The sequence below is a fragment of the Leopardus geoffroyi genome, chromosome E2, assembly GCF_018350155.1.
Source record: "Leopardus geoffroyi isolate Oge1 chromosome E2, O.geoffroyi_Oge1_pat1.0, whole genome shotgun sequence".
NCBI classification, from domain to species: Eukaryota; Metazoa; Chordata; class Mammalia; order Carnivora; family Felidae; genus Leopardus; species Leopardus geoffroyi.
Window position 1 is genome coordinate 61700940 of NC_059335.1, and position 23170 is coordinate 61724109.

The 23170-nt window shown below is 57.9% G+C and overlaps 1 protein-coding gene across 1 annotated transcript; it reads left to right on the forward strand.

Annotated features, from left to right (window-relative positions):
• The first annotated feature begins 978 nt into the window (after positions 1–978).
• Positions 979–17023, forward strand: LOC123577842. The gene is made up of 7 exons (XM_045440125.1): positions 979–3669; positions 3963–4139; positions 5612–5814; positions 7431–7576; positions 14123–14231; positions 14732–14842; positions 15602–17023. The coding sequence occupies exons 1-7, from the start codon at positions 2720–2722 to the stop codon at positions 16675–16677; spliced, it is 2772 nt and encodes a 923-aa protein (XP_045296081.1). The 5' UTR covers positions 979–2719; the 3' UTR covers positions 16678–17023.
• Positions 17024–23170: the final 6147 nt, after the last annotated feature.

Consider the following 23170-nt stretch of genomic DNA (forward strand, 5'->3'; position numbering starts at 1 on the left):
GGCCCGGTGGTCAGTGACCCCTACCTCCTGCTGTGGCCACGGCTAGGCACAGGTATCCCACCGGACTTTGCACCCCAGCCCCCACACGGAGCTCCTCGACCCATCGAATGCTCGCGTGTGGTCGGCCTGCGTGCGCCTGGCACTGCGCTTGGTGCTGGGGACACGACGACTGAGGGGTTCCTGCTCTTAACAGCCTCCTCACGCGTGGGTCAGGCACGTTGTCTCATGTTGACACGTGCTCTGAGGGGACAGTCGTGTCCACCACCTGTCCCCTGGCCGTCCCTCAGTTTCCCTTAGGGGCACTGGAGGTCGGAGTTGCTATAAGAGGCCTTGGGGATTATCTGTGATTTCCTTTAGACCCTTCCCCTCACAACCATAACTAATCACAACGCTGACTGTCTCCCTCCCGTGAAGTCCTCAACAGGCACATCAGAACCAGATGGGGAGTCTCGAGGCCTCACCAGGAAGAAGACTGGTTGTCCGCCAGAGGCTGTCCAGTTCTCAGGCCCTTTGAAGTCTCAGGCCGGGGGTGGGTGGGGGTGGGGAGGGCGCGTCCGTCTCAAAGGCCTCATTTGTGGAGCTGGAAATAGTAATAGCCCTGAAGTGTGACGGCACAGAGGCGGGGGACAAGGCTGCTCCCACGACAGACTCTTGGTCGGTGCCCCCACATGTGGAGGGTGGTCAAGAAGCTGGTCCCTGGTGATGGACAGCCGCAGTGTGAGTCCCGGGCCCACCCCCACTGGCCGTGGCACCACCCTGTGGTCCTGGGAGCCTTTGCTCCCTTGGGAGTTCTCCATCAGGCGGAGAGAGTGGGAGGTGGAGTCCACAGAAGGCCTAAAGCTGGGACAGGCCGGGGGCGGGGGGGGGGGGGGGCGAGGGGGAGTTGGTGTGTTCCATCATGTGCCTGGTTCCTGGGGGGTTTGGGCTTTTTGTCTTCTATGGGGCGGGGGGTGCTCGTGCCAGAAACAGACACGTGCGTTGCTAGGCGTTGCCCCGCGGGAGCCCTTCCCTGTATCCACCAGAAGATGGGACAGGAACGCCTGGCGGGTCTGGGGAGACGTCCAGGGTGCTCTGTACACCAAGGACCGCTGCTCGCGCCCGCACGGGTGTCTGAGCGCGAAGCAGAGGAAAGCAGGAAAGCCCCCGCAGAATTCGCTGATGGTCGTGGGGTGGCTCCCAGGGCAGGGGGGATGCCCCAAGGGTTCTGGTGCAGTTCATGTTTGATGGCTTGATCTGGGTGCTGCTTTCCTGGCTGTGTGGAGGTTGGGGCACCCACTCACCTGCACTTTTTATAACTTGTGTACTTTTTACGTATGAGGTACTTCAATAAAGAGCACAAACCAGAGGGGGTAAAAGAGCTTTGTGAGTTGTGTGATGAGTGGTACAAGCGGGTACCAACGTGTGGTCACACGTGTGGGCCCTGCCATCAGAGGCCCCCTGGCTTCAACGGGAATGTCACAGATACGCTCGAAACACCGAGACCTCCCTCCCGGTCCCCTCCTGGCCCCACCACCACCACAGGACGAGCCACTCCCCTTTCTCGCTCCGGATTTTCTCTGCCTGTCAACCAACAGTTCGATTCCCCCGCCCACCCTCGCCCTTTAGAGGAGAGATTGCAGTCTTCGGTGAGAAAGCGCCGGGAGCACTCTGGGGCGAGGTGCCCGCAGGCTGTGCCGTGGCTCGGGCAGCGCACCACGTGGTCGCAGACCGAGGTCTGCCCTTGAAGTGGTTTCTTCCACAGAGGAAATGGGGGCTTGCCCCTCCGCCAGTGGAGGATGAGGCAGAGCCAAAGGCTGTTGTGACCAGGATGCCCTGCAGCTCGTCTCAGTGAAGGGGGTGGGGTTCTTGGGGGCGGGGGCTGCCCTTCGCATGTAACATGGGGGTGTTGCAGGCCGGGGGTGGTCCACGGCCAATGGCTGTTCCCAAGGCAGGGTGGTATCAGGTGGGTGTCAGGGATCAGAGATGGCTCCAGGAAGGAGGTGGTGTTTGCAGCGGGCCTGGAGGAGGGTTAGATAGAAGTCTTGGGGTAGATTTAGAGGAGAACCCCCCCACACACACACCCGTCCCTGCGCCACACGCAAACAGATGCCGGGAGCAGAGCCAGGCTGGGAGTGATGGTGGAGCACAGGTGACGGGAGATCCCCAGCCGAGCCCTGAAGGAATCCTTGAAGGTCCAGGGCCCTTGGAGTGAGGACGGCCCTGAATGCCATTTGTGTTGCCTGGCAGCAGGCCGGGGTACCGTGGGTGCTCTCTGATGGTGCGTCCAGGGTGCACGCCCATCATGTGGCCGCCCTCAGGAGGAGGGGCTCCGGGGACTTGGAAGAACTGGAAAAAGGCTTCATTCTTTCTGGGACCTCAGCCCACCCCGGGCCCGGGGGAGCAGGAGGCCTGGCCGGCCACGAGGCAGCAAGAGGCATAGAAAAACGTATGTCCGGACCCGAGCCACCGCACCTCCACGGGAGAGGTGGGGAGGTGGGCCGAGGGTCCAGAGAGACTAGAGGGTTGGTACCAGGGAGCTTGGGGTCCTGGCCGAGCAGTGACCGCTCTGGTGGGAGGCTGGGGTCTTTCCGGCTGCATTGTGCCTGAGCTGACATTTGTCCGGACGGGGAGAGGGTGACTGCGAGGGCGGCCCCGGGGGGACCGATGAAGCCTGCTGGAAGCACCATTGCTGAGCAGGACGCCGCAGAGTGAGGCCCCGTTCCTGTTCCCTGGCGGGACGATGTCCGTGCAGGGCCCCCAGAGGAGGCTGCTGGGCTCCCTCAACTCCACCTCCCCAGCCGCCCCGCGCCTCGGGCTGGCCGCCAACCAGACAGGGCCCCGGTGCCTGGAGGTGTCCGTTCCCGACGGACTCTTTCTCAGCCTGGGGCTGGTGAGCGTGGTGGAGAACGTGCTGGTGGTGGCCGCCATCGCCAAGAACCGCAACCTGCACTCGCCCATGTATTACTTCATCTGTTGCCTGGCCGTGTCCGACCTGCTGGTGAGTGTGAGCAGCGTGCTGGAGACGGCCGTCATGCTGCTGCTGGAGGCAGGCACCCTGGCCGGCCGGGCCGCCGTGGTGCAGCAGCTGGACGACATCATTGACGTGCTGGTCTGTGGCGCCATGGTGTCGAGCCTCTGCTTCCTGGGCGCCATCGCCGTGGACCGCTACATTTCCATCTTCTACGCGCTGCGGTACCACAGCATCGTCACGCTGCCCCGGGCGTGGCGGGCTATCTCAGCTATCTGGGTGGCTAGCGTCCTCTCCAGCACGCTCTTCATCGCCTACTACGATCACACGGCCGTCCTGCTCTGCCTCGTCGGCTTCTTTGTAGCCATGCTGGTGCTCATGGCCGTGCTGTACGTCCACATGCTCGCCCGGGCGTACCAGCACGCCCGGGGCATCGCCCGGCTCCACAAGCGGCAGCGCCCCGTCCACCAGGGCTTGGGCCTCAAGGGCGCGGCCACGCTCACCATCCTGCTGGGCGTTTTCTTTCTCTGCTGGGGCCCCTTCTTCCTGCACCTCTCGCTCATGGTCCTCTGCCCTCGACACCCCATCTGCGGCTGCGTCTTCAAGAACTTCAACCTCTTCCTCACCCTCGTCATCTGCAACTCCATCGTCGACCCCCTCATCTACGCCTTCCGCAGCCAGGAGCTCCGGAAGACGCTCCAAGAGGTGCTGCTGTGCGCATGGTGAGGCTGCGGGCTCGGGGCCGGGGTGCCGGGCCGAGGGAGGTGGGGATATCCTATGGCCTGATTCCTGTGCGACAGGGGCAGGCACTTGCCAAAGGGGACGGATGAGCCGATCTCTGGCGGTGCGGAGGCACGGACCCTCTGGGGCCCGAGAAGGGAGAGAGCACAGACCTCCAGGAGTTGCTGCGGAGACTGGAGGCTGGGGAGATGGCGGGGCCGCAGGCGCTAGAGGTGGGTCCTGGGCCCCTGGACGGGGACTCTGCCCACCCCCGGAGCGCTCCACCTCCAGCCAGGCACCAGGCGAGGACACCCACCTTCGCTGCCGAGTCTATGGATCTGTGCCCCTCGGCCTGTCGGGACGTGAAGTCTCTGTGTGGGCCGAGTGACAAGCGCTGCTCCCCGGGAGGGCCTCTGGAAAAGGGACTTTGTGACCAGCAGGACCTGGCTTCACAGGCCTGCTTCAGGAAGAAGTGAGCTGCTGTTTCAGGCAGAGGGACCGTGTCTGCAACGGGCTCCAGTGGAGGGCGGGGCTGATCTAAGGCTCAGCGGTGACCAGAGAGCATGGGGGCTGGGGGTGGCCATCTGTGTGCACCCCACGTATCTGGCAGACGGCGCCGGCCAGTGCCTGCTCAGGCCAAGGCGGGGGTTGTCGGCCTGAAGCGGTGAACCAGTGTCAGCCCAGGGTCTCAGGGCTGGGAAGTGGCCTGGGAATAAACGCTGTGCTCGCTGCATCACCTCCACCATCCGTCTTGCCTCTTTCTGGAAACTGCTTGAAGCCAGAGGGAGGAGGAAGGGGGAGGGGCAAGGGTGGGGTTGAGGGTGATGAACAGGGTGAAGTGAGTCCCAGAAACCAGCCAGAAACCGTGGCTGGCCTGCCCAGGTGAAGAAGCCACAGCCCTGAGTGACTCAGGCAGCTAAGCATCCCACTCCTGATTTCGGCACAGGTCATGATCTCACCCTTCATGGGACGGAGCCCTGCACGGGGCTCCGCGCTGACAGCACAGCGCCTGCTTGGGATTCTTCCTCCCTCTCTCTCCACCCCTCCCCTGCTCATTCCCCCCCCCCCCTCTCTCTCTCTCTCTCTCTCAAAATAAACAAATATGTTTAAAAACAAAAAGGCATAAACATAAGAGACTCTTAAATATGGAGAACAAACAGTTACGGGAGGGGTTTTGGGAGGGGGGATGGGCTAAATGGGGAAGGGGCACTAAGGAATGTACTCCTGAAATCATTGTTGCACTATATGCTAACTAACTTGGATATAAATTAAAAAAAAATAAAAAGAAAGAAAGAAGAAAAAAGCCATAGCCCCAAAGGACCCAGAGTGCCTGAAGCCCGGTCCAGGGGGAGAGTGTGGCGGGGGGGGGGGGGGGGCACTCACACCTGCTCTGAGCCCATGTCCGGTTTTCTCTTCATGGCACAAACCCCCAGCTCAGAGCAACTAGAGTGAAGAGACAGCAGGAGCAGCAGCTGCACCACCCCAGACACCTCCATGGTGACACGACTCGACACTGTCCAGGCTGCAGCCAAAGCTGGACCCCCGTGACGCATCTGTGACCTCAGCCCGAGCACATCCCTCTCTCAGCCCGGTCATGGCACCCCCCCTCCGTGTCTGCTCTGAACAACATGGAGGGGCCCACAGTGTAGAGTGGGCTGGGGGCTGGGGTCTGCTCTCCCCCCAGCACTGCCCTTCTGGAAGGGGGGTTAGGACTCAGCCAGCTCTGGGAAGTATTTGAGGCAAGGCCTCCCCGAATGGAGTAAGTCTGTCCAAGGACTGTCCAAGTCCACACCCCAAGGGAGTGGACGTCTGGGGTGAACCATGCTGCCTGGTGCCAGAAAGCCTTGGGTCCCCCCTCTGTTGCGATGCTGGGTTTCTCACTGGAGAGCCCACCTGGTTCGCTCCACACATACTGAGCGTACAGACGCCCCCCTCCTCGTACAGGTTCGGCGGAGGCCAAAGTGACGGTACCAGCCAGTTTGAAGGCAGGTCTAGTAACGCTGAGGGCTCCTGCAGCCCCCGGCCAGCCGCCCCGCAGCGCTGCCCCAGCCAGTCCCCACCCGTGCTGGCAGCTTCAGCCCAGACTGCTGGCCTCAAGGCCAGGAGCTGGTTCCCGGCAGGGCCAGCCTTTGCTGGGAGACAGGATGGTGAGTCAGCTTTGAACCTGGCACCAGAGCCCTCTGGGGATGGAGGGAGAGCTGGCCTGGCCTGATGCCATCACTCAGGGAGGCAGGGCATGTGGGGAATGGGTCCTGGCCAGCAGGATGCTGCAAAGCTTCTTCCTTCGCTCAGACGGGGAGGTGCAGCCAGCTCCGGGGAAGAGCCAAACGCTCACCAACGACCCCCTGAACAGGGTGTGTGTGGGGGGGGGTGGGGGGAGGCAGGGAGGGGCCCCAGGCAGCCAGAAGCCAAGGCTCACCAACGACCCCCTGAACAGGGGGTGTGGTGGTGGAGGGGGGAGGCAGGGAGGGGCCCCAGGCAGCCAGAAGCCAACCACAGAAAGCCACATCGTGGACATGTTGTGGGGGAGGGGTGTCTCTGGAGAACAAAAGACCCATTTCTGGACTAGCCAAACTGGAGAGCTACAGGAGGGAAAGAGGGGACTGTGCACAGCCACACCCAGGGAACGCACAGGCGCACCGCCGACTGCCTGTGGAACCTCCGGGCACTGTGACTGAGGCCCTGGGAGATTTTCTTACTGAAACATCAGAAGGACCTTATTATAAGGTGGTTTCAGTACGATGTCTGACCCCAGGGGAACATCGAGCCAGTGGCATATGTACGTGCAGCACAACGTCCGCACGGCTCGTCTGCTTCTTTCTGTCCCTTCTTTTCTGACCAGGGGACCCCCTCCCAGTTTTTCCCCCAAGAGCCCCACCCCCTCTGCCTTAGGCACACACCGTCTCACCACATAGACCCCACCCCCCCACCACCACGTTGTGCTGGCCTCACTTGGACCAAGGGTCCAGGGGTACAAGTGAAATCAGGAGGTGAACCAGACAGAACCCACTGCCCACCATCCCCCGCCCTGTCAGTCCCCGGACTGGCTTGTGTCCTCATGACCATTCCTGACACCGGTATTCACAGAGCAGCGGACACATGGCAGGCGCTGTGACATGTGCGAGGTCCGTCTGGAATCGCGTGGCAGGCCCCCGGGGGAGGAGGAGGCAGGATCGCAACCCCCACTGCAGAAGCTGCCACCCTCACCCACCGCCCTTCTGACTCGGCGTTTCTGAGCCCTGCCCCATGCTCTCTTCTGGAGGGTTCGGTGACTGCTGCAGCCTTTCCCCGCGTCCCCCACCCCTACGGGATCCAGCAAAGCTCAGAGTACCTTGTTTGTCCCTTCATGCCACAAGACAGGGAGCTGAGAGGCGTCCATCTCGGTCTTTTGGGGTGGGAACGTGGGGGTGGTCCCTGAACGGGTGTGGGGGAGAAAGGCTGTCCTTGCAAAGCCTCAGGGTGGGGCTGCCGCTGCGCTGGGACCGGGGAGGGCGGCCTAGGCGGCGTCCGAGAGCCGAGAGGGGCCTCTATTGTCCTCCCCGGAGCCCGCCAGCCCCTCCTTTCAGTGTGCGGCCCACCCCACCCCCCGCCCCCCGCGGGCCCCCAGACCCCGGCGGCGGCGGGAGGAGGCGCCGCAGCGCGCGGCCGAGTGGGGATGCGCGGTGCTGATGGTGCAGGCCGGTGCCGCATTCTGCGGCGGCGCCCTCCGATTGGCCGCGCCCGGTGACGCCAGGCCGGGCGCGGCGGGCGGGGCCCGGCCTATAAGAGCTGGCGGCGGGGACGCCCGAGCCTCCGCAGCCAGCCCCGGCCTGTACGCGCGTGTCCCGCAGCCGCCCGCCGCCCGCACCGAGCATGAGGGAGATCGTGCACATCCAGGCCGGCCAGTGCGGCAACCAGATCGGGGCCAAGGTGAGGAGGCGCGCCGCCGCACCCCCGCCCCGCTCCGGGCCCTGAGACCCCCCGCGCCCCCCGCACCCCCACCCCGCGCCGGGCCCCGGAGGGAGGGAAGCAGGGAGGCGCCCGGGCCCCGCGAGCCGCACCCCGCGTCGCACTCGCCCCTGCGAAGCCGAGAGAGAACAAAGGGACGAGCCGGGCCCCGCGGCGGGCGGGCGACCGGGGCATCGGGATCCCCGCCCTGCCACCTGCACGCCGTGTGTCCTCTGTCCCTGCCCGGGCACCTCTGGCCTGCCGGAGCACGGCTCGAGTCAGCGGCTGCGGCTGCGGGGACTGTCTGGGCGTGGCCCTCTTCTCCGGGGTCCCTACGCAGCCTTGAGCCTGATGGATGGGTGGGCAGGTTTGGGTGGGGCGTCACCCTTCAAAGCCTTAACGATTCTGTCGGCCGTGCTCCCACTCCGCCCGCCCCCACCCCCACCCAACCCCCCAGCAACAGGATGTCCTCCCAGCGGCCAGGCCACCCCCCGTGTCCCTAACCTCCCTCTTACAGCTCTGGGCTTCCTGACCCCACCCTGTTCCTTTGTTGGGGGGAAGGGTTGGGCACAAAGTCGGGGTGACCTTGGTCCGGGCCGGGACTCTCCTTCGGCTCAGCCCAGCCTGGTCAAGTACCCACCCCGGGACCGCGGAGTCTGGGGGTAGGACGCGGAACAAAGCCGGGCTCCCGGGATGGACAGCTGCATCACCACCCGGCGCCTCCCCTCCACTGTTGTTAGCCCACCTCACAGATGTTGGGACTGAGGGGAAGAAGAGGTCCTATATTCCCCGCTGGAACCCAGGAGACAGGTGTCACATCCTGGAGATTGTCCCTTGCCCAAGGTCACACAGCAAGTGCGAGACAGAGCCACGCTCTGCAGACGGCCAGCCTAGGGCTCAGGCTGGGTGGGTGGGGCCTGCTGCCCACTGGGGCACCCCTCAGAACAAAACGGGGCGGCAGGAGCGGCTTTGTCAGGACCAAGGCCAGGGACGCGGGGTGGGAACGGTGGAGGGCGGGTTTCCCGAAGGAGGCTGTGGGAGGAGACAGGTCTTGGAGGGGAAGGGGCCTAGGAAAAGGTTCCTCTGGAGGCTGTTGCCATGGAAACCAGGCAAGAACAAAAAGCTAATTACAACAGGGCTGGGGCAGCCTCGTGGCTGACATGTAAATTGCAACTTCTCTAGGGTGGAGGCGACTTGGATGGGGTGGAGGGGTGGAACCAGGGAGACTCCCTAATCACCCAAGGAGACAGCTGTGTCTGCCCCAGGAAGGGGACTGGGGGAGGGGGAGGCCCGGGGGATGATGGCTTCAAATCAAATCAGGGCTCCTGGGGCAGTCACTGACAGCTGCCCTGGCCAGGTGGGAGGGGCGGAGGGCTCACTAATGTGGTCACAGGGGCCAGGCCTGCCCTGAACATCTGCTTCGGGAGGGGGGGGGGGTGTCAAGGGTCACTGGGGGGAGGGAGGGCAGTCCCGAGTCCTGCCTGAGCCTGGGCGTGTAGGGAGTCCAGTTATGCACCCCTCCCTTCTGTGACCGGGACAGACACGTACCAGGCAAAGGCAAGTCCACGCCAGAGGTATTGCTGAGGTGGGGGGACAGCCAGGAGGACAGGGGTGGGAGGAAAAAAGGCAGAGGCAGTAGCCTGAGTGCCAGACAGTGTCCTCCGGGGAGATTTTTTTTCTGCTTCTTAGAGATTGCTCATTACTTTTTATTCCTTTTGGGTTGATTTTCTTACTGTATGTTGTTTTAAACATTAATATCTGATCCTTTCTAACAGTTCAAACCAGGGAGAGATGGGTTTTGCAGGGAGGGGGACTGCTTCTCCCTTTCCCACCGCTGCCTTTCTTTGGTGACCAGTGGCAGTTGTCAAGCCCTTTCCTTCTGGCCTCCTTGTCTCGGAAAGTATTCAAAGCCCCCTGGGCTAGGCCCCGTGTACGGGCTTAGTGGATGCTGCCATCTGCCCTGTGGACAGGCAGTTCACTGGCCATTTCAGTCTCCTAATCCCATACTAGTTTGGGGGTTTGGGGCTCCCTGGTGAGGGGAGAGAGCAAACTCTTCCTTTCCATCACGATCAGCAGGCTTGCAGGTCCTTGGGTGGTGCTTGACTCAGCTTGGGTCCCTGCTCTAGGGAGGGGCCTGGCTGTGGGGGATCTAGGGCAGTCAGGGAGACTGGGGCCAGGAGAGAACACATCTGCCCTGGGGGTGAGCTTGGCGCATTACTGACTCATGACAATGCTCGCTGCGTATTGAGCGCTGTGCCAGGTGCTCTAGGCGCACCACCTCGCAGGTATGTGGTGAGATGGGGTATCGCCCTCCTCCCAAGGGTCGCTCCAGGAAGTTGAGGCACCCGCCCAGGGGGGACACGGCGGGAGTTTTGAGTTTAGGTCTGCATGGATATATCGGGATGCCCCCCCCCCCCCACCTCGTCCATTCAACAGGCGGATGACTGGGAGCCTCGCCCTCCTCCCCTGGGGTGCAGGGCCGGCCAGGAGCCTTTGTCTGCACCCCCTTCTCTCGGCCGCTGGGCGGAGCCTGGGAGGGGCGGGCCCGGACCCTGGCCCTGACGGCCAGTGGGGGGAGGGATTTCCGGTTTCCTCGCACCCGCCTCCTCTCCCAGCGCCTCCTAAATGGGTCAGGGTAACTCTCTCTGTGCTCGAAGCGGGGAAAGACATCGAGGACCTAAATGGGTTTAACGCCCCTGAATCGGCTAGCCCTCCCTCTGGCGGAGCTGCTGCACCCCACTTGCCTGGGGCTCCTGTGCCCGCCCAGACACTTGGCCGGCCCCTGGGCGCGGACGCGGCAATGGATCAGCACCACGGACAGAGCCGCGGGGGCGGAGGTGGGGGGTGGTGACGGTGTCTTGAGGTAGGAAATGCGGCCTGGACCCTGGGGTCCACACACCATCTGGCAGTTTTCTCAACTGTAGTGATGGTCGTAATTTTTTACTTAATTTACAAAATTATATTTCATTTTATATCACATATTTTACTAATAAGATACTTATTTTTCTTAAGATTTTTCAGAAGTTTATTTTTTTTTTTTTTGAGAGAGAGGGCACGCTCCAGCAGGGTAGGAGCAGAGAGAGAGGCAGAGAGAATCCCAGGCAGGCTCCACGCTGTCAGCGCAGAGCCTCAGACAGGGCTCGATCTCACTGACCGTGAGATCATGAGCCGAAATCCAGAGTCCGATGCTTAACTGACTAAGCCACCCAGGAGCCCCAAGATCCTTATTTTAAATCACATTTTATTAGTTTTAACTTCAAAAGCAATTCTTAATATATTCTTCTAAAAAGTGGAGACACTGCAGATGAGGGCAAAGTGCCTGCCACCTCGTTCCTGCCTCCACATTCTGCTCTCCTTGGGGGACAATTTTGTTTCCATTCTTCCAGCCTGTTTCCTGTGCATGTTATCTGTATATCTTTGTAGAGAGATATAGCATCTTTTGTGAGGTTTGCTTTTTTACTCCATACATCATTATGCAATATGCCTTTCCCTCAAAGATGCGTCTTGGAGATCGGCTTCTCTCAGTGGTGCACTATCTCAAAGTATATTGATTTTTTTAACTTTTATTTTTATTTGTTTTTTCTACATATGACTTAACAAATTTAAATAGCGTCTAAGGGGGGTGGCTGGCTGGCTCAGTCAGTTAAGTGTCTACTTGGCTCAGGTCATTATCTTGTGGTTTGTGGGTTCAAGCCCCACGTCAAGCTCTGTGCTGACAGCTCAGATCCTGGAGCCTGCTTCGGATTCTGTGTCTCTCTCTCTCTCTGCCCCTCCTTTGCTCTCTCTCTCAAAAATAAATAAACATTAAAAAAATTTTTTTAAATAGCATCTAGGGGCACCAGGATGGCTCAGTCACTTAAGTGTCTGACTTCGGCTCAGGTCATGATCTCACAACCTGTGGGTTCGAGCCCTGTGTCAGGCTCTGTGCTGACAGCTCAGAGCCTGGAGCCTGCTTGGGATTCTGTGTCTCCCTCTCTCTCTCCTCCCCTCCCCCTGCTCACACTCTGTCTCTTTCTCTCTCTCAAAAATAAATAAACATTAAAAAAAATTTTTTTAAATGGCATCCAAGGGGCATCAGGGTGGCTCAGTTGGTTAGGCAACCGACTCTTGATTTCAGCTCAGGGCATGATCTCAGGGTTCCTGAGTTTGAGCCCCACTCAGGCTCTGCACTGACCCTGTGGGGCCTGCTTAGGATTCCTTCTCTCCTCTTCCCTCTCTCTGCCACTCCCTCACTCACCCCCCCCCACATACACCTCTCAAAATAAAGAAATACAACTTAAATTTTTTTAAAAAATAAATAGCATCTAAGACCTTTTAACTCAATGAAGCCAACATTTGCTGAATGCATCAGGCCTTGTGCTAACCATGTGATGTGGGTACTATTATCGTGTCCACTTTACAGTTGAGAAAACTGAGGTCCCAAAAGCTGGGGTCACTGGCACACACTGACTGGTGGCTGGATGGATCTGGTCCGTCTTCTCCTGGTAGACCGTGCTTCTCACAGATGCATTTTCAACAACTTTCTGTAGATATGTTGATGGCAGGGTGACTGAATCACTCTCTGCTGGCCCCACACTTGTTGTCTTGAGCTCATCACTCCTCTACAGGGGCTGCGGGTGTCCCTGAAACCAGAGGTTTGGGGTGTCTTGGAGCCCTGGGGACCAAGGCCCTGGCTCAGGCTCTCACAAAGGCCTGGGACTGAGGAGGGCAGTGGTAGGAAGCTCTGATCAGGACCCAAATACCTCAGTGAAATTTCTGTGTGTTTGTTTCTAATTACAAAATTAACAGACACAGTATAAAAAGAACAGTTGACAATGACAAAACGGGGAATAAGTCCAGCCCCTGTCCTCACTGAGGGATGACCTCCAAACACACCTTCTCTGGACGAACTACCAAGACTTTTCATGCATTTTATAATAATAACACTGTTCATAATGATCAGGGTTTTAAATTTTTTAATGTTTATTTTTGAGAGAGAGACCGAGCGAGAGAGAGAGAGAACATGAGCGGGGAGGGGCAGAGAGCGAGGGAGACACAGAATCCGAAGCAGGCTCCAGGCTCCAAGCCGTCAGCACAGAGCCCGACGCGGGGCTCAAACCCACAGATCCTGAGATCGGGACCTGAGGGGAAATTGGACGCTTAACCGACTGATCCACCCAGGCGTCCCATAATTATCAGGGTTTTAAAAATGTTTTTTAAACTAATCTTTTGTTGTTGTTTAGAAATTAACACATGACAAAGAATTCCAAAAACCCCAAGGGTATACAGTGAAAAGAACTCTTCCCCAGCCCAGAACCACACTGCCAGGCACAGCTCCCTGGAGCAGACTTCTGTGTGCCTGTTAGAGACGTCTCCATATAGATGAGGACGAGCACACTGGTTTCTTACTGCTTTTTTCCCTGAGCCGTCTTTTTGCCAGCACATGACTCACGTGTAGAGGTCTGTTATTTCTTGAGCGCTTCATCCCATTCATCTTCTGAAAGTCACTCCAACCCTGGGGAGCAAAGGGGAGGGGCACCGGGAAGTCCCACAGCGTGTGACCAGTGCCCCTCCCTGAGTGGGCCCACAGTATCTACAAAAGCTTGGAGATGCCCTTGGGGTGAAAGCAGACCTCTGGGCAGCCTTCCCTTCCCCCGGGGAGTGTGTCTTTGTGTGCTCACTTACAAGCCCCCACTCACACGCTCCACACAGATTAACTCGCTTTACTCCTAGGAAGCCTTGTTTCCACCATCCAGCCTACCGAACGGATGAGGGCCCCGAGGCACAGAGAATCCTCAGGACCCGCCCAGGGTCACACAGCTGGGAAGAGGTGGTGCCGTTCCCGAATGCAGGCCCCGCTCTAGGCTTTTGGGCCCTGCTACAGCTGCAGGAGCGGGAGTCTGAGGAGGGCAGTGTGGGCGGCAGCGGGCAGTGGAGGAAGGAAGCCCCGGGGGTTGGGGCTGGGCCCGTCTTTGAGGACTGGCTGGGGGGCCCCAGGCAAGTCAGTCCCCACTCGGGGTCCCTGTGGTTCCTGGTGGCTGAGGCTGATGGTGTCCTGGACACTGCCGGACCCTGTCTCTGGACAGCCTTTGCCCTGACACCGAAGGGCACACATATCCTGGACCCTGTCACTTGCTGTGGGCAGTTCTTGATCTCTGTGCCTCAGTTTCTTCATCTGAAAAGAGAAATAACGAAAACCGCCCCGCGAGGGTGATTATTACTACCCCTTCATGGAGGAGTGGCTGTCCCAGGCCCCTGGTTAGCAAGTGCAGGGCTGAGTCTGGGGGCCCGGGTCTGTGTCAGCTGAGCCCGGAACCACCCTGAGGGCTGCAGGCCGCGCCCACCGTGCAGACAGTGGACGTGCATATTTGCTAGGACAATCTTCTGGCAGATGACGGAGCTTGGGGGCTCTTCTCCAAAGTCACCGAAAGGAGTGAGTGCAAGCTCTGCATCCAGGCCCCTTAATTTATACCCAGGGCTGAGTCCGTGGGAGGGGAAGGGCCTGGTGGGGGCCGCAAGCACCTGCTGACCCTTCCTTTCCCCCTGCAGTTCTGGGAGGTGATCAGCGACGAGCACGGTATAGACCCCAGTGGCAACTATGTGGGGGACTCGGACCTTCAGCTGGAGCGCATCAGCGTCTACTACAACGAGGCCTCTTGTGAGCTCCCACCTTGCCCCGTGCTCGACCTGGGAGGAGGGGGGAGCGGGCTTCTTGACTGCCGGGTCTCAGCATCTCTGCCCGCCTAGCAGCAGCTTGGCAGATGCAACCTGAGACTCCCAAAACAAAGACAAGGAACCCTGGAAACTGCCACCCTAGTGAGATTCAAACACGCGTAATGGTCACACGACACATACACAGTCCAGGGGAATGGACAGGGCTGGGCGGGGTCCGGGAGGGTCCAGAGCAGGGGTTATTTAGCAACTGGTGTAAAGTGATGTCCACGGCAAACTGGAGAAATATCAGCCTGCCCACGTGGACGTAGGATGAGGTCCCGGCTGTCTGAGGTGTTGACCACGATCCCCGTTTCACACGCGGTTCCCACCTCTCTGGTCCCAGAGAGTCTGAGCACTCATGGTGACAGCATGACTCTGGCGGGACAGGGCGGTAGGCGTCCCTTCCCCTGTGTGACCCACATAACCCACCCCTTTCCTCCTCAGCTCATAAGTATGTGCCTCGGGCCATTCTCGTGGACCTTGAGCCTGGGACCATGGACAGTGTCCGGTCTGGGGCCTTTGGGCACCTCTTCAGGCCTGACAACTTCATCTTCGGTAAGTTTCCCCTGTCCCACACTCTGATGCAGACCCCCACCACAGGCAGATCCAGATCAGTGAAACAACAGAGCAAAGTCGCCACTTAGCAGGACAGAAATGACCTTCCCGTGTTGCAGTGGGCCCAGAGAAAAGGCTCTGTGCAGAGAATAGAAACCACTTGTGTATTTCAGGCAGAACAATGTGTAAGGCAGAGAATTAAGCTTACGAGACTGTTACAGAGCTGGCAGGACACGAGTCAGTCTCCAGAGGATTCAAGTTCATGGGCAGGCAGCATTGCTGTGATCAAGAGACCCTCACCCCATTTCTGTCTTCCGGAGTTCAACACCCCAGCTGAGGGGCTCGAATCCACATTCAGACCCCAAGCCGTGAGGGATTCTGGGGTTCTGGAGGCCACCGCTTACACTGCCAGCATGGCCAGCCAGAGGGTGGGTGGGCTGCGGGGGGGGGGGTGGGTAGGAGGGGGACAGGTAGATTCACCCAGGACCCCCGAGGGAGGCAGAGCGAGAGCTGCCAGCCCAGGTCCTCAATTCGTGTCTCGAGCCCTTAACACGGGGCACCAGGCAGTGGGGTCCCCAGCACACAGCATGGCTGGCATGGAGGGCCATGGAGGGAGCGTGCGGGTGTGGGCACCCCCACTGCACGGAAGGAGACAGGCACAGGGTGTCCCCAGTGGTGCCCTGAGTGGCCTGTTCAGGCAGCCACCGGAGGCCTGACTAGTCTTGTGCTCCCCCTGCCCCCTCTCCCCCTCACCCACAGGTCAGAGCGGGGCTGGCAACAACTGGGCCAAGGGTCACTACACGGAGGGCGCCGAGCTGGTGGACTCGGTCCTGGACGTGGTGCGGAAGGAATGTGAGAATTGCGACTGCCTGCAGGGCTTCCAGCTGACCCACTCGCTGGGCGGGGGCACAGGCTCGGGCATGGGCACCCTCCTCATCAGCAAGGTGCGCGAGGAGTACCCGGACCGCATCATGAACACCTTCAGCGTGGTGCCCTCGCCCAAGGTGTCGGACACGGTGGTGGAGCCCTACAACGCCACGCTGTCCATCCACCAGCTGGTGGAGAACACGGACGAGACGTACTGCATCGACAACGAGGCCCTGTACGACATCTGCTTCCGCACCCTCAAGCTGGCCACGCCCACCTACGGCGACCTCAACCACCTGGTGTCGGCCACCATGAGCGGCGTCACCACGTCCCTGCGCTTCCCGGGCCAGCTCAACGCCGACCTGCGCAAGCTGGCCGTGAACATGGTGCCCTTCCCGCGCCTGCACTTCTTCATGCCCGGCTTCGCGCCGCTCACGGCCCGCGGCAGCCAGCAGTACCGCGCGCTCACGGTGCCCGAGCTCACGCAGCAGATGTTCGACGCCAAGAACATGATGGCGGCGTGCGACCCGCGCCACGGCCGCTACCTGACGGTGGCCACCGTGTTCCGCGGCCGCATGTCCATGAAGGAGGTGGACGAGCAGATGCTGGCCATCCAGAGCAAGAACAGCAGCTACTTCGTCGAGTGGATCCCCAACAACGTCAAGGTGGCCGTGTGCGACATCCCGCCGCGCGGCCTCAAGATGTCCTCCACCTTCATCGGCAACAGCACGGCCATCCAGGAGCTGTTCAAGCGCATCTCCGAGCAGTTCACGGCCATGTTCCGGCGCAAGGCCTTCCTGCACTGGTACACGGGCGAGGGCATGGACGAGATGGAGTTCACCGAGGCCGAGAGCAACATGAACGACCTGGTGTCCGAGTACCAGCAGTACCAGGACGCCACGGCCGAGGAGGAGGGCGAGATGTACGAAGACGATGAGGAGGAGTCCGAGGCTCAGGGCCCCAAGTGAAGCGGCTGGAGGGGCGAGCCGGGCTGCGGCCAGGGCCACGAGGCCTGGCCCCGGGCGCCACGTCGCTCCTGACACCGTCCCCAGGCTTGCCCCCAGCAGCTCCGCTCACAGCACCCTAGGGCTCCCGAGAGCTTGTCCTCCAGTATTTGCGGCATCCCCACCCCACGTGAGTCCTGTCTTCCCGCCATAGGTCACCTCCATTTTTGTGTCTGCTTTATTGTCAGCTGCAGGCCTGATGTTTTATGGCTTATTTTGTTTCTTTTGTTTTTGTTTTTTTGGTTTTTTACTGGTTTGTGTTTATATTTTTGGGGGAGGGGATACTTAATAAATTTATTGCTGTCAGATATCCCTGCCTGGTGCTGGAGATTTCATTTTGTTCTGGAAAGTTGGGTCTGAAGGGGTGAGGAGGGGCAGACGGGGAGGTCTGTGTGGGAGCAGGGCAAAGAGGCATCGTCTCCCAGGCCGGTGGCTGAGAAGGGCTATGCTCAGACGCTGCCGGTGCGTCAAGGCTCAGCCCCTGGGGAGCTTCTGGAAGGGGGGTCCTGGAGACGGAGGCTCATCCCGAACACCAGGTGCAGCTCACCCTAGATTGAGAACTATCTCTAGTCTCCCACCGGGAGACGCACTCCGGAGCTTCTGTCTGGTTTACCTGTGTGCTGGAAGTTAGGGTGCAGACAGCCAGAGACCTCAGTGGGGGTTGGAAGGGAGGACTTCGAACAAAGCACCCCCCCCCCGCCCCCACCGCCCGGAAAACTATGGTGTGTTGGAGGATTGTGTCTTGGGCCCCGGGAAGGGGCTGGTGGGGGTTAGGGAGCCGTGGCCACCGCACCCAGGCACACCCCTGGCAGGGAGCAATGTGCTGGCCCTGGGCGCCCCCTGGTGGCACTCCTGTGGCTGTAGGGCGACCAGTGTCCAACTACAAGGGTTTGGGACCCAAAAAGAGTTGAGACACCTGCCCAGTGTTGAGAAAAGTCCTTCTGGCTCCTGACATTCACAGATGATCCTCCTGGGCCCCAGGTCCACTGTCTTACTGGGCCTCCTCCTGAGACCTCAACACAGACACCTCAGGGAACCTTCACGATGATGCTACGAGGAACATGTCATTCTTACCACATTTCACAGGCAAATAAATGGAGGCTCCGAGAAGGGAGGGCACTTGCCAGCTGGCAAGTGGCAGAGCCACGTGTCTGGCCCAAGGCTGTGCACGTCTCCACTTAGCTTCAAACGGCCCCAAACTGCCCTTCCCTCCCGAGCACCTGCACCCACAAGAACTTCCTCTTCCTCCACATCTCTCCGATGAGCCTGGCCTGCCTGGGTCACCCTGCCTTTGTGGGGCTGGCTCTCGGGCCAATCCCTTCCTTCCTTCTCCCAAGGCCCACAACCTGGCTTAGCGCCGGTGTGCAGGGCCAGTTTGTGAGGACTGTGGGGGTGGGGGTGTGGGGAGGTGAAGGCGTGGGAGCCCATCGCTTCCGGCCCCCTAGCACATCTCTGCTTCTCCGCAGGCTTCTTCTGTGGGAGGGGCTTCGTGCTTCCTTTTTTCCAGCCCTCTCCCCTCTCCTTCAACTGACTCTCCCCCATGAACCTCTAGCTTTAGTTTCTTATGAGGAGTAATTTAGGTCTCTGCTGTTTTCCTCCACTGCAGACATGGGGCAGAGACCAGCCAGCCCTGGGCTCTACGTGAGTTCCTGACTCACAAATTCCCGAAGCATAATGAAATGGCTGATGCTTTATGCCATTGAGTTTCCGAGGGGTTTATTACACAACAGAAAGCAGGAACACGCGTGGGGAGTGGCTAGAACAGCGTGTGGCCCATAATAAAGGCCACAAATGTAAGCTCTTAAGTGTATCTGTTATTGTTAGTAAAGGGAATTTGTCTCCAGAGGGGCACCGGCGTGAGGGCGCAGGAGAGGCCAGCTCAGTGGCTGTCCGGTCTTGCAGACCCTCCTACGAGAGCTCTGATTGGCCCAGCACCCTTCAGTGGGAATGACCCTATTGGCTGGCATTTGGGACGGCCACTTCATTGGCTGCCTCACCCTTAGGTCCGCCTGTCCATTTCAGCCTAGGTGAAGGACCCGGGGTGTCCGGACCTGGGCACACTGCCAGCCCTCATGCGGGAGAAGCCTCAACCCTCCCTAACCCTCTGCCTGGTCCCCTGCAGGAGGTACTCGGGCCAGGAGATTAGTTCACACTTGGAGAGGGCGGCCAGGACAGATCCAGGACACCCAGTTAGTTAAATTGGAATTTCAGACAAACAACAAATAACCTTCCACTTGAGGGCATGATTATGCTGAGCAATTATGCCTCAGTTGCTAAATCCAGTAATCCTAGCCTAGGACTCTTCAGCAGCCCTGCAATTGGGCCAGGCAGGGTCAGGCAATCTTGAGCTCTTCACCCTCTCGTGTGCTCCTCGCGTGACCCTGTGAAGCAGAGGAAGACACTGAGGCAGGAGACAAGCAAAACTGTCCCAGGGTGTCCAGCTGCCAGTGGCAGGGCCACAGTTTGAACGGAGGAGGCTGGGGGCTGAGTCGTCACCGTTCCCACCACCCCTGGGGACAGCAGCAACCTGAGGAGAGGAAGGTGAGTGCACCAAACGGAGGTGACCTCAGCTGCTGCCCCGCTCCCTATAGCCAGGCCATCTCCCCTCTTAAGAGCACTTTTCCCAGCCGCAAAGATCCGGTGCCTGCTTGGACTTTAGATTCATTGTGCGAGCACAAGTCTTTGAAAACTACTTGCTTAGATAATAACAAACATGAGTGTATGCACTGGAGGCTGCTGAGATCCAGCCTTTAGAGACTACCAGACGCAGCCGTCGCGGCCACCGCAAGTGGGGCGTGGGGCAGGGTGGGAGTTTTCCCACGTAAAGAATGAGCCAGGCTTCCGTGGGATTTGGAGGGATGGCAGGCTCAGACAACACTGAACGAACTGAAGTCGAGTCATTGTGGCCCAGTGTGAAGATAGGGGCCTCTGACCAGGACTTGGAACCTGACCGGAATCCCATTTCCTGGGGAAGTACAGAGTTAAAGTAGATATGGGGTGTTGTGGAGCAGCTCACACTGGGGCTCCCCTGAGTCGGTGGCCAGTGTGACTTTCATACCCCAGGCGGGAGCTGGACACCCGTTGCCACTAATATGATCGCAAACAGTGTTCCTCAGCCTGTGAGTTTCAAAAGCAGGGTTTCTCAGGGGCGCCTGGGTGGCGCAGTCGGTTGAGCGTCCGACTTCAGCCAGGTCACGATCTCGCGGTCCGTGAGTTCGAGCCCCACGTCGGGCTCTGGGCTGATGGCTCAGAGCCTGGAGCCTGTTTCCGATTCTGTGTCTCCCTCTCTCTCTGCCCCTCCCCCATTCATGCTGTCTCTCTCTGTCCCCCCAAAAATAAATAAACATTCAAAAGCAGGGTTTCTCAGCATTGCACCTGCTATGGAATGAATGCTTGTGCCCCCCCCCCCAAATTCGTATGTTGAGGTCCTAACCCTTATGTAACGGTACTAGGAAGTGGGGTGTTTGGGTCATAAGGGTAGAGCCAGCACGAATGGGATTAGTGCCCTTTTAAAGAGATCCCAGAGACTTCTGTCATCCTTTCCACCTTGTGAGGGCACCAGGAGACAGCAGCGGTCTGCAAACCAGAACAGCACCCTCACCGGCACCCAGCCGTTCTCGTGCTCCGACCTCAGACTTCCAGCCTCCAGAGCTGTGAGCGATAAATTGTTTATAAGTCACCCAGCCTGTGGTGCTCTGTTAGAGCAGCTTGAACAAACTCAGAGCAACCTTAATGCTAATTCACAAAAGCCATTTTTACAGGTTTACCACGCTTGGTCTGTGACAAGTGCTCGACTGAGATGGTGTCATTTACCGCTCCTGGCAGGGTCATAATTCATACCCGGTCTTCATCTCTGAGCCCACCAGCCAGGAAGCTCATCACCAGAGGCCCTAAGGTGTGCGTAGGAGGGCATCACACAGCAGGACTCTGGTGGCAACATTCAAGGTTCTGAAGTTGAAGACGCCAGCCCAGCAAAGCTGCTGCTGCTCCGCGGAGGCCAAACATGAGTGGTCAGATGTGGAGTGGGACTTCCTGGTCCCGGAGCCAAAATGGAATGCTTCCAGGTGGTTCCCGTCTCCTTCTCTGAGGGTGTTTGGTGGAGGCCTGGATTCGTTGCCAGCAGAAACCATTTGTGACAGTCCTAGAGTCTTGGAGTCTCTCTCCAGGATCCCTCCACTTTCCAGCACCCGTCATATGTGTAATAACCTTCAGTTTTCCAGGATGGCTGAATGTCACAGGAAAATTATAGAACAAAAATTAATAAAAGAGAGAAAATGCGAGAGTCGCCCGTGGTTGCAGTGACGCTGGAAACTCGCCAGCATACCCCAGAGAGGGGAGCGGAGGAATGTCCAGACCCTCCCTGGAGCCCTGGCCTGGCCTCTGGCTGTGCTCCTGGCTAAGTCTCTGGCTGCAGGGGGTTAGGGGTGAGGCAAGAGTGGATTTTCTTATATGGCCTTTATTATGTTGAGCTAAGTTGCATCTGTTCCTAACTTTTGAGAGTTTTAATACGATGGGGTATTGAGTCTTATAAAATACTTTCTCTACATCTATCGAGATGATCCTGCGATTTTTATCCTTCAACAGACGGCATTTGGAAATTGGATATCCATATGCCAAGTATTAAAATTGGACACTTATTGGGGCAGCTGGGTGGCTCAGTTGGTTAAGCGTCCAACTTTGGCTTGGGTCATGATCTCACAGCTCGAAGGCTTGTAAGTTCGAGCCCTGCATGGGGCTCTGTGCTGACAGCTCGGAGCCTGGAGCCTGCTTCAGAGTCCGTGCCTCCCTCTTTCTCTGCCCGTCCCCTGCTCTCACTCTGTCTCTGTCTCTCTCTCAAAAATAAACATTAACATTTTTTTCAAAATTAGACACTTATCTTACACCATACACAAAAAACTCAACACAAAATGAATTAAACACTTAATATAAGACCTGAAACTATAAAACTCCTAGAGGAAAACAGGGGAGAAGCTTCATGACATTGGCCTTGACAGCGATTTCATGGATGTAACTCCCAAAGCACAGGCAATGAAAGTAAAAAGAGACAGGTTTTCATCAAACTAAAAAGCTTCTGCACAACAAAGGAAATAACGAAGTAGAAAGTCAGCCTGTGGGATTGAAGAAAATATTTGCAAACTATATATCCGATAAGTGGTTTGTTTCCAAAATGTATAAGGAATTCCAACAATTCAACAGTAAAAAATCAACCTGATTACAAGATAGACACATGAATAGATAGACAAGATAGACATGAATAGACATTTCTCCAAAGGAGATATACAAATGGCCAAGATGTATAGAAAAAGATACTCAATGTTGGGGCGTTTGGCTGGCTCAGTTGGCGGACCATGTGGCTCTTGATTTCAAGGTCATGAGTTTGAGCCCCACGTTGGGTGTAGAGATTACTAATAAATAAATAAATAAATAAATAAATAAATAAACTTAAAAAAAAAAAGATGCTCAGTGTTACTAATCATCGGGGAAATGCAAATCAAAACCACAGTGAGGTATCGTTTCGTACCTGTTAGGATGGCTATTATCAAAAAATAAAAGACGACAAGTGTTGGTAAGGATGTAGAGACACTGGAACTTTTGCACACTGTTCATGGGAATGCAAAATGGTGCAACCACGATGGAGAGCCGTGTGGAGCTTACGCCAGCAGTTACAAGGAGAGCTACCACATGACCCAGCAATCCCACTTCTGGGTATTTATCTACAAGACCTCGATTTATACTTGAATAAAGCTGTTAAGAAAAAAGAACCCTCCAGTGGCTCCTGTCTTGGCACAAATCAAAGCCGATGTGGGTACGAATGCTACAGCTTTGCTTCTCACTTCACCTTTTACCAGGCTTCCCATCTTACCAATCTCTGGCCACACTGACCTGCTTTCTTTTCCACGGGCACACTGGATCTTTCGGTTCCTCGAGTGTTTTGCACTGTGCTTTTCCCCAGTCCTTCAGTGGTTCTCACCGTCCTACCCTTTGGGTCTTACCCGGAGCCTACTGTCCTCCTCCCCTGGCCTTTTCCACCGTCTGGTCACCCTGTTTATTTCCTTTTTGGTGCTTATCATATCTCTTATTAATTTGTGTCTTTGCATGTTGTGTGTCTGGCTCCTTGAGGGCTAGGACCTTGTCTGTCTTTTCTCTGCTGTGTCGCAGGACCTCAGCCAAGGCCTGGTTTACCAGACACTGATTCAGTTCAACAGCTGGTGCTAACACACCTTTGTGGAAGCCTGTCTCACTCAAGGCTGACCTCACTCGCGGACTTATTCCTTCCTCAGTCCATGTAAGGGAGCACCTCCTGTGTCCAGCCACTGTTCTGGGCAAGCAGCCCTGAAGAAAGTAAACGGAACGCTTGTCCATAACCCTTGGTTTCTGGTGGGGGGAGGGGTGATGGTAGAGACAGACAGTAAGCAAAAAGGTATGAGGCAGGGGTGCCTGGGTGGCTCAGTTGGTT